This window comes from Podarcis erhardii (assembly GCF_964252035.2).
Source record: "Podarcis erhardii genome assembly, chromosome: 4".
Classification (NCBI taxonomy): domain Eukaryota; kingdom Metazoa; phylum Chordata; class Lepidosauria; order Squamata; family Lacertidae; genus Podarcis; species Podarcis erhardii.
In genome coordinates this window covers 76,026,331-76,041,170 of record NC_138508.1, presented here as the reverse complement: position 1 = coordinate 76,041,170, position 14,840 = coordinate 76,026,331, and the positions used below count along the sequence as shown (strand labels likewise).

The following is a 14,840-nucleotide window of genomic DNA, read 5'->3' as shown; positions in this document are numbered from 1 at the left end:
TTGCTTTGCCCCACTAGACTCTGGAAGCTCCTCCTGGAAGGGGCGGCTCCGCGAAAGCCGGCTGCTCACGGGCCGGGGCTTAGCAACCGCGGCGTCTCCCGTGTCAACGAAAGAAAGAAGCGGGGCGGCAGCGGCGCCACCGTGGAACTCCTTGCCGGCGCGTCACAATGGGATGGAAGCGACCGGGGGGCTCGAAGCAGGTGAGGCGGGGCGCCTGCAGGGGGCGCACGGGAGCAGCCCCCTCTCGGATGGGGGCTTCTTCCCACGGTCGGCTGAAGGCTTCCAGCTCTGGCTGGTTCACCCCACGGGCCCCCTATCCTTCTGTCCCCCTATCGCCCTGGGATCAGATTTCCCTCTCTGCGCCTGTGCCAAGTTGGGGCGCTGGGCACTTGATTGATCCGAACGACACAAAATGAGTGAGGTCCTTATTCATTTCATAGAAACATAGAATTGTAAGGGATGCTCCCCCCCCCGATAATCTAGTCCAACCCCTTGCAATAGAAGAATCTTTTGCCCAGCGTGGGGGTGAAGAGCCTCACGCTCTACTGGCTGAGCTGTCTTAAAGGCAGCTGTTGTGATTCGTCACTGTTGTTGGTAAAGGAACCCCTGACCATTAGGTCCAGTCGTGACTGACTCTGGGGTTGCAGCGCTCATCTCGCTTTATTGGCCGAGGGAGCCGGTGTACAGCTTCCGGGTCATGTGGCCAGCATGACTGAGCCGCTTCTGGCGAACCAGAGCAGCGCACGGAAACGCCGTTTACCTTCCCACCGGAGTGGTACCTATTTATCTACTCGTACTTTGAGGTGCTTTCGAACTGCTAGGTTGGCAGGAGCTGGGACTGAGCAAGGGGAGCTCACCCCGGGATTCGAACCGCCAACCTTCTGATCAGCAAGTCCTAGGCTCTGTGGTTTAACCCACAGCACCACCTGTGTCCCTACTGTTGTTGGTAGTTTTACGTTAATTCTCCTTGTGCTTTGGGGTGTGTGTGTGTGCTAGCAGTCTACATGGAATCATAGAATGGTAGACCTGGAAGGGACCCCAAGTGTCATCTAGTCCAATCCCCTGCAATGCAGGAATCTTTTGCCCAACGTGAGGCTCAAACCCACGACCCTGAGATTAAGAGCCTCATGCTGTACCGACTGAGCCACATGTATACACATATATGTTAGGTTATTATAGAACCAATGCTTTAGAGCTTGATGCTTTTATTATGTTTTTAGATATGCTGTAAGCTGCCCAGAGTGGCTGCGCAAACCCAGCCAGATAGGCGGAGTATAAATAATAAAATTATTGTTGTTGTTATTATTAGTGATATTATTATTAGCTCAGGAATTATTATTATTATTATTTATTGTTTACCTGCCTTTTACTCTAAGGTCGCAGGGTGTGTAACAACAAAATATTAGAAATGGTTTAAAACAACTTCTAGTCTCAAAAATAAGGGGTGTCCTAAAAATATACAGCTCAAGCATCAAAAGGCTGGGTGAAGAAGCAGATACAGTATAGTTTGGACAGGTCCAAGCCCTGAAGGTGGGCCTTGGATTGTATAAATATGGGAGCATTTGTGATGTGCAGGTTTTCCTGGCACAGTTCTGCAGCAAGAGGACAAACTATGCTCTTGGGAAACCTCTCTTTCACAGCTTTGACATCTTGAGCCTACTCAGAAATAATGCTTGCTTGAATATAGGCTGCAGTCCTGACCATAGCTACCCAGAAGTCCAATTGAACTTAATGGGGTTTACTCCCAGGTATGCTTGGTTTGATGTGAAGATTGGGGGGGACTTAACGTGGATAATTCTAAGCCAAAACCTGAAAGTGGGAGGTATAAAATTGCCAGGGCAGTTCAGGTAAAGAAACTTGAGCTTTTCACTCTTAATTCCTTAGAGGGAAAGAGCTGGAAGCCATATGGGCCAAGCAAATAATGTGGATAAATGAGGAATCTTTTGTGAGCAGATTTCCAACCTTGTATATTTACATTTCAGGTAATAAACTGGGAAATCTAGTCACAGAACTCCCACACAAGATGCACATACTTTGCTCATAAGTGGGTAACGGTAATAGCATGTGGTCAGCTTTCCACTTCTGGGCCGCAATGTAGTTATTGAGATGTTTTCTCCCACAGAAATGAGCTTGGTGACAAATGTAAGCAGGAATTCAGTTCTATACATGTTCCCTCTTTGAATTTATGCCATACCTGCAATTCCACACCTCTAGTTGGTATAACCTGAACATAGGATGTGAAATTGTTTAGAGTGGAATCATTTTCTCTGGGAAATTGAAATAGGTCTGTCTAAACATGGAAAACTAAGCCAAACTGTTCTGTCCCTCCCCACTGCCAGGTTGGATTCAAAAAGCTAGATGTGGGCAACCTCCCAAGTTTCACTGAGTTTTGTGTGGACTCTTGCCAGTTTATTACTTTGCATTTTTACAGCTCCCCAAGCTTCCTGAGAAGTCCATGCATTTATTATAAGGTGTATCGTTTTCCTAGCATAGATGGCTGCGTCAGTAAAAATTTAAAAATCCATACTAAAGCTTGGATGCAAGAGATGTGCTTATATGTTTCCCCAAACTGAAGACACTGACTGTGTGGGTAAAAACTCTTTCCAAACTTTCCCACTGAAACTTGGTTTAAAATGTTGGTCTTAAGATTACAGTATTAATATTTCGCTCATTAGCTGGGCCATCCCTCAGTTTAAGTTGAGTTTTGCTTTTTACGGATTCTTTTTCTGTCGGAACCCCTGTATGTTCTTCTCCCATTTGCCACACAATTGCCTGAGCAGTTCAGGTGAAGAAACTTGAGCTAGCAAGGAATTAAATTCCAGAGTGAAAAAAGAGAGTGTGCTACATTCAAGCCTCTGAACAGCTATCAAAATAGCACGGCATCTGGATCTGGTAGCCGGGACTTTTGCACTCTATTGAATTACAGTGCTTATCGCAGGATTTCATTTGCCATGGAGTCACCAGCTCGGGTCTCCGTGTTATATTAGAAGGACTAGATTGCAGTGATTCCTAGTACTGTAGATTCTCTTGTGAATGAATACTGTTAATCACAGCACCTTTTTGGTGCCAATGTGGTATAGCGGCTTGAGTGTTGGGCTAAGACCTGAGAGACCAGGGTTCAAACCTCCACTCAGCTCACTGGGTGATATCTGACCAGTCACTCACTCTCAACCTAACCTACCTCACAGAGTTGTTGTGTTTATAAGATGAGGAGGAAAACTGTGTATGCCACATTGAGCGCCTTGGAGAAAAAGATGAAATATAAATGTAAAATAAATATATAACTATGCAAAGTGCTTTACAATCCTAATTCATTCTATTTTGCCACCTTGCAAGGCTGGTCCTTATCATTCCCATTTCACAAACTGGGCAATGGAGGATGATAGCTATTGGCTTGTTCAATGTTACTCAGGGCTCCTTTCCAGGAAAAAAAAAGTGATTAACATGTAAGATAATTTTGATGTGGCAATTGAACATAGATAAACAACCGAGACTGACTGCAGACTCAATCAGCAGTCATGTTCATGCATGTAGGATCACCACAGATTATGATCCACAGAATAAAGTATCAGTACTTAGTATTTAAAGCATTCCACACACATTATCTCATATGGGATACATGTGGAATTCATGCAAATTGTTCTATGGAAGTGACTTTTGCATAGGAATTTTGCAGCATGAAATCACGGCATCAAAGTACTTGAATTCAGGCCCTAATCCATCACACGGGTAAATAAATTGCAGTGATTCATATGTTTTATAGCTGACACTTAGAGACAAGAGTTCTGTCTCCCTGGAGGCAAAATGCACAACTTACCACTTGGTACCACAGCCAAAGGGTAAACGTTTGCACAAACCCTCCCCTGTGTACATGTAGGGCATTTTGAAGGGCTTCCTAGTTACGGCATCCCTAGTCCTGTTGTTCTGGTCTTCTTGTTTAAAGTTACCCAAGTGACTACAGTGGTATGTGGATCTGGAATACTGGAATAACATTCTGCCAGGTAACTGAAGAGGCCAAAGTGATTCACTTCTTTACTCTGGTCTTTGGCACCCGAAACGTACATTTCTAGGGCCCACCCAATTATTGTGCCTGCAGTCTGTTTTAAACTATTTTCACCATTGCATTTTAAACCCCTGTAACTTTCCCAGGGCCTTTATGGGCGGATAATAAATCAAAATAGTAATCATAATTCAAATACACATTAGAATTTGGATCTTAAGACAACTTCAGGAATTTGACTGAAGGAAAGTCCCCTGTTTCCTCCCTACTCACCTCGCAGCCCCCCAGTCAGCTTTAAAGTTGCTTCAGAGGGTCAACCAGGGGTTCAGAGTGAGACACTATCAGCATACTGATAACACTCAGCTTTGCTTTTCATTGGACGAGGGCCAGTCAACTGAAGCCCAATCCAAACAAGAGGGGAAAGCTGTGGGTAGATGGTTCTTGTATTCTGAGAGTTTGCATTCTACTTGCTCTAGAATGGGTTGCACCCCCCCCCGAAGGGTCAACTTCACTTTTTGGTACCCTGTTCCCATTGGATCCAGTTTTGTTCTCTAGAGCCTTGGTCCACAGCACTTCCTCCTTCTTGTGTCACCAACTGCAGCCTCTGCTGGACAGGTATGCTCTCGGTCACACTTAGCCCCACCGTGATCACCACCTGATTAGACTGCTATAATGGTATTTTAGGTCTGGCTTGAAAGATGACCAGGAAGCATCAGTTGGTGCGGAACACAGCTGCCGTGATTTGATAAGGATATCTGCATCCCATCTCCAACGCAGTTGGCAAAACCTTCACTAGCAAAACATCAGCCGCCCTGAGCCTGGTCTTGGCTGGGGAGGGCGGGGTATAAATAAATAAAAAATATTATTATTATTATTATTATTATTATTATTATTATTATTATTATCATCTTGGGGGCCTAGGTAACTGAATATGCCGCCTCTGTGCCTTCACCATTAGTTCACCAACCATAGCTTTTCTCTCCAATTTCTCATCTCCAAACAAGATGACAATAGAATGACCTCACTAGAGATCCTTGCCTTGCACCGATACTTCTTTCTTTCAGGCACCAGGTTGAACCTGGTGTACATAGAACCTTCTGTATTTCCTCTGGTTTTAGGCATTTTTTTATTGTTGCCCATGGTTTCACCTCCTAGTAAGTTCTTTTAATGTTTATTACTAATGCTGTGGTATTTTAAAAAAATTCTTTTTATTTCATTTTCCTTAAACAGGTAAGTTACCTTTTTGTAACCATTTTGTCGCTGTGGTATGCTAGTGAGAAGTAGTATAGAAATATTTGAAATAATTAGACAGCACAATCTTAACCGTGTCTGCTCAGAAGTAAGTCCTGTTGAATTCAGTGGGGCTTCCTCCTGGGTAAGTGGGAGGACTAGGTTTCTGGCTAATGAAAGCTGTTGGAGCTGCTGCTAACTTTAATTTAAATTCAATTTATAGCATCGAGACCAGACCTGATTTACTGGTTGGATGGTATCAATAAGAAACAAACATGTGTTTTTATTCATGTTTTAAGGGGAACACAGAAGGAAGCAAAAAATCAGTGTGGTTGCAATGACTGGCGGCATAGGTAAACGGCTTGCATGGAGTGAACGTGAGTATTCTAAGGTTATGATATTTTATTAATAAAATTACACATGGAACTTCTGTTGGAGCTATGTTGTGTCTTTGACTGTATAAAGTGGTATTCACAGTGCTTTCAATGTATTGTGTGAATGTACCTAATGGCTCTGTGCAAACCTATGCTTGGTAACATAAAACCTCTTAAGACTAATTCCAGACTCAGCTCTATGTATGGAATATTTTTGTACATGTATCTTCTTGTACATAAAGAGAGAGAGAAAAAGAAGGGAGAGGCTTTTGTATTTATTTAAAAGTTTCTCTTTTTGATAATGCTTTAAAAAAGGAGGAGTCATGAGAATACAGTAGAGTACCATGGAAAGGAGGTGAGAGGGGGAGATGAGATAGTTGGCAGACGAAGGGATTGCAATAAGTAAACCTGGTGTTAAGTTGTGGGTGAACATATCAGACGACACAGCGATTATTCAAACAGCTCTTGTTTATTCAGAGGCCAGAACTAGAACTGACTGAAGGGCTCAGTCAGCCTGCTTATATGGAGCTCCAGTACAACGTTACTGTAGCAGCTTTCTAAAACTATCCAATCACTGAACGTCACTTTTGATCCTTCATTTGCATAAAAACTATCCAATCACTGAACGTCACTTTCGATCCTTCATTTGCATAACTACAGTATCCCCCTGCTGGCCCAGGGTGAGAACTTCAGTACATAACACCTAGCTTGCACGTTTTCCCCTTTACAGAAGTTACTTTTGGTGGGAAGCCTAAAAAAGATCCTGAAAAACCCAAGACGCTGGTTGCCTGCGAGAAGAACTTGGAGCGAAAAGAAAGGAGAGATTATGGCGTTCAGTGGGACTTGGATGTGCAACTTCTCATCTCTTCCCCTAAATGGCTTCAGCTGCATGGGCTCAAAAGGAACAAGTTGACCTTTTCTCAGATTTTATCCAAGGTTGGATTTCAGCACAAAGAAGGTATGATGTGCAGCAAGTCTTTTCCCTTTGCAAGATGCACAGCCTGATCTTTTGCTCAGTTAGCTGGAGAAATAAACCCTGTTGCATTCAACAGTAAGTATCAGCTTGTGTATGGGATATCCATTGGGGCTCACTTCTAAATAAACGGGCAAGGAATTGGTGCAAAAAATAAAATAAAATAAATGACCCTGCATGATGGAGACAGCACATGTACAACTTCTTTTTATTCTAGACTATGTAGCCATCCTGGGGAAACTTGTGGCTTCTCGATACGCAAATGGGTTGTATCGTCAATACATGACAGGAGAAGACGGCAAGCTGTATAATGTAAGTGGCGGATTCAGAGTAATAATATATCTTTTGGGTAAGATAATATTATATATTGGCAGGATGAGGTGGTGGCTGGGTGTAGTAACAACCTGCCCTCTGGCTATAAAAAGTTTGTGTTTGATGCTCTTTAAAATCTGGACTCTGCTTTCAGAGTTCTTGCTGACCTGTTGAAGCTGGGCTTGGGGAGAACTACTTCCAGAATACAGAGTGGAAGTAATAACAATGAGCCTGGGGTCACTTAGCTTCAGAGAGGTGTTCGATAACCGATATTGGTTTGCTGATCCAGCACCTATATTATTCAACAACAACAAAACTACTGACATGGGTTATTTTCAGAATCTGGACTTCCTCTCTTGAATTTTTCCAAGGTCTAGTAGGATTTAATGAGCTAGAAGCTGGTATTGTTTGGACGTTCCATGAAACCGAACAAATTTTTTTTTGCCACTTTTCATCCACTGTGAAATGCTGATTGGGTGGTAGATGTGTGTGAATCATAGCTCCAGAGATCCGCAGTTCTGTTGCGAACAGCTGCCCCACTCAGCACCCTCCTGCTGCTGAGTACTGTTGCTCATTGGGATCAGGCGAGGCGATCATAAGGTTGGGGGAGCTCCTGGTTGCTGGTTGGCGGCCTAACTGTTAGAATTCCTGCTTCATGATTGCAGTCATGGGATTGTTGTCTATCACATGACGGTATATGCTTTGACTCCACAGAGTGGTAAGTGATGGAGACAGGATGTCTTACTGTGTTCCTTGAAGTGGGAATATTGTCCTTTGTTCTTTTCCTCTTTGCTGTCTGATGCTAGAGAGAGAGGGAGCCATGTTGCAGTGCTCCATGTGTGTTTATATGTAAATAAAGTAGATTAGCCAAAATGCTGAGTTGCTGAGGTCTGTTACACAAGCTGCAGATCCCTAAGTGTGCCGATGTCTGTTGGCATCGGTCGCTGTGATGTTCGGGCAGAAGAAAGCTTTTGAAGCTCCCGAACAAATGACCAGGAGGGAGAGAACATGCCAGTCGGGCATGTGACTCTACCAGGGTCCTACTCGAGTGTGGGACGAGCTCCTCACACCAACATGCCCTTTAGGGCTTCTATGACTAAACTGGAGCTCCTCCCACCTCACCATCACTTTGCTCTGTTGTAAACAAAAATTGCCCCTTTCCCTTATGGGGTATCCAAGAGCCCATATGGAGTCCTTACATAGGTTTCCTATTGGTAGGAGGAAATAACAGAGGCCAACCAGAGAATATTGAGAAGCAAAGCAGCTAGTAAGCTTGATCTTTATTGAACTGTTGCAACAGGGTGCTCCCCTCACCCGCAGGAGAGGAGGAGGAACTCAGAACAATGGCATGCAAGGCCTTATAAAGACTTTTGAAATTGCCCCCCTGTAGATCAAGACCACCCCCAGAAACATCATACATACATCACAGAAGGGGTGTAACCTAAGACCACCCCCCAGATACATCATAACTATATCACAGAAAAGGTGGTCTAAAACAGAAATTTGAATGTTGTTTTTTTCCTGTCATTGTTTATCTCCTGTCTGGCAGGTTACTTGATTGGATTGCCTGGGGAGCCTGGCCAGTCTTTTATAATGATAAATACTTAGTTCCTGGGCCAGGTCACAGGCTCACACCCTATTCATATCTTAAATGTGCCCTTAAGACAGGATTTGTGAAGAAAGAGACAATGCAGAGGTTTCCCACTTTGACCTTGCAGAGAAAACATTTGCTCAGCTTAAGAATCAAAATGGTTCCAGGTTGGTCTTTCTGTGCTGATCTATGTACGTGCTTGGTTGGTAACTTATGAACATTACCATATATCTAAGACCTCAAAAGTCCTATCACAGCTCTCTTAAGCCAGCAGTGGCACAACTGCTGGGAGCATGCCCCATCACTCTGTCCACTCAAGGGCTGCTGCTGTGCTCACCATTTGGATGCTTGTTCAGTACTTTGATGGTAAACACTTGCTGAAAAACCATGGCTCCAGTTTGACCCCGTTCTGGATTTTGCATCAGAAGGCAAGGATAGGAGAGACCCGTCAAGTAGAGAAAATGTGATTCTGTGCGCTCTTATGGTAGCCAAGAGACTGATGTTGATGATCTGGAGGAATAAACATATGATCCACGTTAATAAATGGATCGACAACATGATAACACTCACAGCTTACGAACATACTGCTTACAGACGTAGACTTTGTTTGGATAAATATGACAATATTTGGAACGAGTTTATAGAAAATGTAGTAGGTCATTCATCTTTACATATGTATTAGGATAATAATATCAAATTTACAAAAGAATGTATGGGTTAGGGCGTTTTTCATTTATATTCATATATATATTTTCTACACATTTTTGTTCCTTTTTCTTTTCTCATTCTCTTTTTCTTTGCATCACTTTATTTCTTTATAATTGAACCCTTTTCAATAAAATATTAATACCAAAGTACAGATCCATCAAGGAGGTTTGCCAGCTCTTTAAAAGTGTGTTTGCATTTGTAATTGCCTTGATGCACATCATCTTCATTTTCCATCCCTATTATTCCCTGTCTTGATTTTGACATCTTCACTCTTTTTAAAATTTAAATGCAGCTGACAGCCAAAAAAGACCTCCTCTTTCATTTTGTGGATTGTCTTACTGGAGCTATCGAACTGTATAAACAAAGGATGGAATGGCTAACCACAGAAAGCCGGCAAATATTTGGAGTGATTGAGGAACAGAGCATCACCATTGTTCTGGATTTCGGTGTTGCTTCTAGAGCTGAGTTTGATCTGTGTCGAGAGGCGCTTTCTATGGTCTTCAAACAGCAAGTGGCCCAAATCTCCCGATTTAACATCATTCAGTAAGTTTCCTACACTTTATTAAGGAGACTTGCTGGAATTCCTAAGACTACAACCATAATAATGAAGCTTGTTGAAAGCATATCGCTGATGAACATAATCAGACTTTATCTGCAAAGCCTTTATGCCATTTTGAATATGAGGCCATGAGTAGAAATCCTTCTTAAGCGTTTTATTTATTTATTTTAAAACACTAGTTCTCTTTAAGTGGAAAAGATTCATTTTCAAACCATGTATCTTCCTCTCAGCATTGATCAACACACATTTTCCTGCAAAGGCCAGCTAGATTTTGTCTTAGAGACCAAAACAAAACAAAACATAGTAAGTACCGTATTTTTCGCTCTATAAGATGCACCAGACCACAAGATGCACCTAGTTTTTGGAGGAGGAAAACAAGAAAAAAATATTCTGAATCCCAGAAGCCAGAACAGCAAGAGGGATCGCTGCGCAGTGAAAGCAGTGATCCCTCTTGCTGTTCTGGCTTTTGGGATAGCTGCGCAGCCTGCATTCGCTCCATAAGACGCACACACATTTCCCCTTACTTTTTAGGAGGGAAAAAGTGAGTCTTATAGAGCGAAAAATACGGTAGATACAATTAAGGTCAGATTTAGTACCTCCATAATACCCCCCACAAACTTTATTCTCTATAGCTAATGCACCTATTGCTCCCTCAGACAAAGTATATGTTAATTTTTTAAAACATGTTTGTTTATGCTAAGGGTCAGCAACTACAGACCTGGGGAGCCCATTCTGGGATTTGAGGAGTCCTGCCTAGTACTTGATTTGTATGGGGCCAAAGAGGCACTTTGGATAAGAGACTGATTTGGGAGGGGGGGGTTAGGGCAATCTACTCTGACTCTATTCTCCAGGAAATCTAGGTGGTGGCCCCACTGTGACCATTATTTCAGGGTGAGATTTTTAGCTCAAAGCGCAGGGATCAATGCTGAATACTCAGGCCCCTCTTCCCTTTCTCTTCGACCTCTGCCAGACTGGGAGAATGAGCGGGACCTTTTCACTGAATGTTGATCGAAGTAATTCATCTGGGAAACTCCACAGACATTTGGCACCCAGATCATATGTCTGTCTAGACACTGGATAAGGCCTTTCCCCTTCCATCCCCCCCCCAATAATCTCCAGACCAAAACCTTGACGGGGACAGATGCTCCTTGCTGCCCTTTTTAAGTCTACCAGAGCTGTTATTGCAAGACAAGTTTAGCCATTTCTCCAGGTATTTTAGCTATTCTCCTTTCCAGGGGGGCTCAAGATCTTGCAAAGTGGCAAGAGAAAACTGTTCCTGTGTCGGAGGCCTCTATAGAAGCGGCTGTCGAGTGGCTGTGGGCGATAGAGTACAGGCCAGCTGTTTGCCACTCGGGCCCCACGGAAGCGATCATGGAGGCCTTGTTTGATGACACGGTAATCTCTCTCACACATTTCTAGAAGTCTTCGGTTATGTCTAGGGATATATCCCCGTGAGAGTTTTGACTGCAAGTGCTACAGACATGAATTAGGGACGGGGATAATACATGCTAATAAAAGAACATTGGGGGCTGTTTAGAAGGAATTTCTTTCAAGTTGATCTGCAGGCTGGTTCTTACCAATATCATATAGGCATGACAGCATTGCATTCTGAGAGCAGAATTTCCCACGGAACAGGCAAGAGAGAAATGTTTCAATGACACTAAAGGGGCTTTGAAGCATAGGCCTAGTTTCAATGAACCTATCTGAAAGTTAAGAGATGCAAATACCTCTTTGGCGCACTGCAACCTTTTTTAGGCGAGCCACAATTAAGCTGGGAAGTCTCCAATTAATCTCAGTTTCCCTAACACTTCTGGGCATGTTGGGCTCCCTGTGCAGCCCTTTGGGCTGAATTGCTGCTATTATAAGCTATGCCAGTGTGGTGTAGTTGTTAAGTGTGTTGGACTAGGACCTGGGAGATCGGGGTTCAAATCCCCACTTGGCCACAAAGCCATGGACTTGGGCCAGTCACCGTCCCTTAGCCTAACCTAGCTCACAAGCATGTTGTGAGGAGGGGGGAAAACCATGTATGCCACCTTAGCTCCTTGGATGAATAGGGGGGGGATAGAAATGAAAAACGGGGGGGGGGGATGTTACAAATATGCTTCATGGTTCAAATGACTTGTCCATCACAGACCGAGGCCGTGTACTATTTCACTGTGGGCGATATGCCAGAATGCATGAGACATTTGCTCCTGCAGAAGATATCGAGGTGCCCGTGCCCAGTCCATACAGTGTCTTTTAATGCTCGAGAAGAAGAGACCATTGCTTTATTAAAGGAGCTGAGTCATCTGACCACTGGCAGGTATGAGGTAAATGATTTCAGCACTATCAATCTATTTTGCAAATGGAGATCTGGATCCTTGCAGATCGCATGCTTTCTCTTTGTGTTTTTTGCCCAAATATGTCACTTTCCCCCTTCCTCTGTCTCTCTGAGATGAAAATAACAAGGTCTGGTGGAGCAGGTTCAGCCCAAGATGTTTAGCTGCCCAATGCGGACTACAGTGGTACCTCAGGTTACAAACGCTTCGGGTTACAAACACTTTGGGTTACAAACTCCACTAACCCAGAAGTAGTACCTTGGGTTGAGAACTTTGCCCCAGGATGAGAATGGAAAACGCATGCCGGTGGCATGGCAGCAGCGGAAGGCCCCATTAGCAAAAGCACGCCTCAGGTTAAGAATGGTTTCGAGTTAAGAACGGACCTCTGGAACGAATTAAGTTCGTAGCCTGAGGTACTACTGTAGTTAAATGCCCCTCTCCCCTATGCAAGGTGCATAGTACTCAAACTTGACCACGTTACTCCCTGGGAGTAAAATACACAACAATGACAAGCATTTAGTGCCTTTCATGACATCCAAAATCAGCACCCCAAGGCAGCTCTGCAAAATCAGCACCCCAAGGCAGCTCTGCAGTAGAGCAAGCCTAAAAGAGTGAGGCCTCAATCGTGAGTTGCTATTAAACTGGTAAATGCAAGTTATAGTACGGGAACACCCAGTTTGTTATGGGCACCTGTGAGTTTTATGAAACTCTGGTGATAAAAGAGTACAATGAGAACATCCTAATGGTGCTTGAGCCTGACAACCAGTGGAAATTACTGTGTTTATTTGTTGCAGTTATCTTCTCTTTAAGAAGTCAAAAGTGAAACATGTTCTCTTCCCTCATATTTTTTAAAACAGCCATGTGAGGTAAGCTAGGCTGAGAGAGGCTGACTGCCCCCAAACCACTCAGTAGACCATAGCTGATTAGTGACTTAACTTGGGTCTGCCTGGTCTGACATTCTAGCCACTGCTCCATACCAGCTCCCTTGATGCCTGTTTATAACCTTTGCATACAGATTGAAACACTTTATCCCTTCAGGTTCCATGCATTTGCTGAGAGAGAGGACTACATGGACATGATAGAAACCTCAATAAGCGACGAGGATGAGAAAGCCTTACTTACCCAGAATTCGAGGAAACTGAAAGGGAACCTGCCTCTAGGTAAAACAAAAAAAGGTTGATTGTTATGCCCCAAATGCCTTCCTCCTTTCAGTCCTCCAGAATCTCCATGGACCATAGCTCTCACCAGCCTTGCTCCTTGCTCTGTGCCCTCCTGTAATGGGATTAGGGGTTGCTTGTGCGTAAGCGCCAAACCGCTCCAAGTTGAGTAGTTGGCTAAAACCTTCCCTAGCCGGACAGCCCTTACTTCGTGGCTGTCTTAATCACTGGCAGAATCCGTCAGTGGGCGTTTCCTGAACTTTTTCCAACATAAGAGCTCCTTGACACAAAGTCTCCGCCTGGATTCCCTGCGCGTCAGCTTTCTGTGCAGAGTGGGCGTCCCCAGGGGAGGTCCTGAGCTCTCTCCACTGGTCTCGCTGGAAGCGTCCCTGAGCCTTCCCTCCTCCTCCTCCTCCTTCCCTTCTTCCTCAGCGGAAGCTCTCCCTCTTTCCCTGCTGGTTCCCTCCCCAGCATCCGAGAGCCTCTCCACCCCCCTGAGATCCGATGGCAGTTCCCTGACACCTCCTTATGTGCTTTTGCCTGGAAGGATGCATTCCTGGTCTGTGGCGATGCCTCTCGTTGGTCTAGATGGAGGACAGAGAAGTTTGCATCTGGCCTCACCCACCCCCTGACATGTAGCCCTCGTAAAGTTCCCCAGAGGGGAATGTGGGTTTGGGGATTAAGAAGTCTGATCACCATTGCCTTAGAATCTTCAAGATAACATTTTTATCTAGGAGAATCTGGGGGCACTAGCAGGCATTTTATTGGAACAGAATGCTTCCTCAATACAGAACGGAAGTAAGCAAGAGTTCTTTGGAAGAAGATAGAACCAATAGTGCGACAAGGGAATTTCAGACCTGTGTTTCCCCAACTTGGGTCTCCAGCTGTTTTTGGACTACAATTCCCATCATCCCTGTCCACTGGTCTTGCTAGCTAGGGGTGATGGTAGTTGTACTCCAAAAGCAGCTGGAGACCCAAATTTGGGAGACACTGTTTTAGACCCTGGACTTCACAGTCTTAGAGAGGCAAAGCAAACCATTGACATTTGTCTTCTTTCCATTGACATTTGTTTTACGTTCCTGACATGTTAGAGCAAAACTCTTAAGCAAGAACAGTTTTCTAGCTGTGGTAAAAATTACGACACTCTTGAGCATGTGCAGTTTTGCATTTTAAGAGCATGCATAAATCACAGCACCATCATGCTGACAGGACTCAAATGGGGCCCTTCGTTGCAGAAAAGGAGAATATGTTTCATTATTTTTTTAAAAGAGCATTAGTATCCCATGTACTTGCCAGCTGCCCCTATGACAACAGAATAATAGCAAAGGATTCTGCAGTAACCAGCATCTTTCCTGGTGGACCTCAGCCTGCCCATGCCAGCCTAGATGTTGATGCTGGGGCTGTTTGCCACTGCTTTCACCTTCTGCCATATTTAGTCTTGTGGTCCTGCCCTATCTGAATCACCGGATATGTCGCCGGTGTGACTGGCAGATGCATGTGTGGCTGCCCCACAACTGTGGGACTTTTCCTGGAGCAGTGCACATTTTTCTGCTCAGGCTGCCACTTCTTCTTCTTATTTTATTTTATTTTATTTTATTTTATTTTATTTTATTTTATT

General features: G+C 44.1%; 1 protein-coding gene across 1 annotated transcript in view; it reads left to right on the top strand.

The window, feature by feature from the left end:
- The first annotated feature begins 70 nt into the window (after positions 1–70).
- Positions 71–14,840, top strand: part of VWA3B (von Willebrand factor A domain containing 3B) — a 64,588-nt gene continuing 49,818 nt past the window's right edge. Inside the window, 8 exon segments of the mRNA XM_081859018.1 lie at positions 71–200; positions 5,530–5,607; positions 6,335–6,562; positions 6,795–6,889; positions 9,481–9,731; positions 10,983–11,142; positions 11,880–12,049; positions 13,104–13,225. Coding sequence (XP_081715144.1) covers positions 173–200; positions 5,530–5,607; positions 6,335–6,562; positions 6,795–6,889; positions 9,481–9,731; positions 10,983–11,142; positions 11,880–12,049; positions 13,104–13,225 — 1,132 coding nt within the window. The 5' untranslated portion in view covers positions 71–172.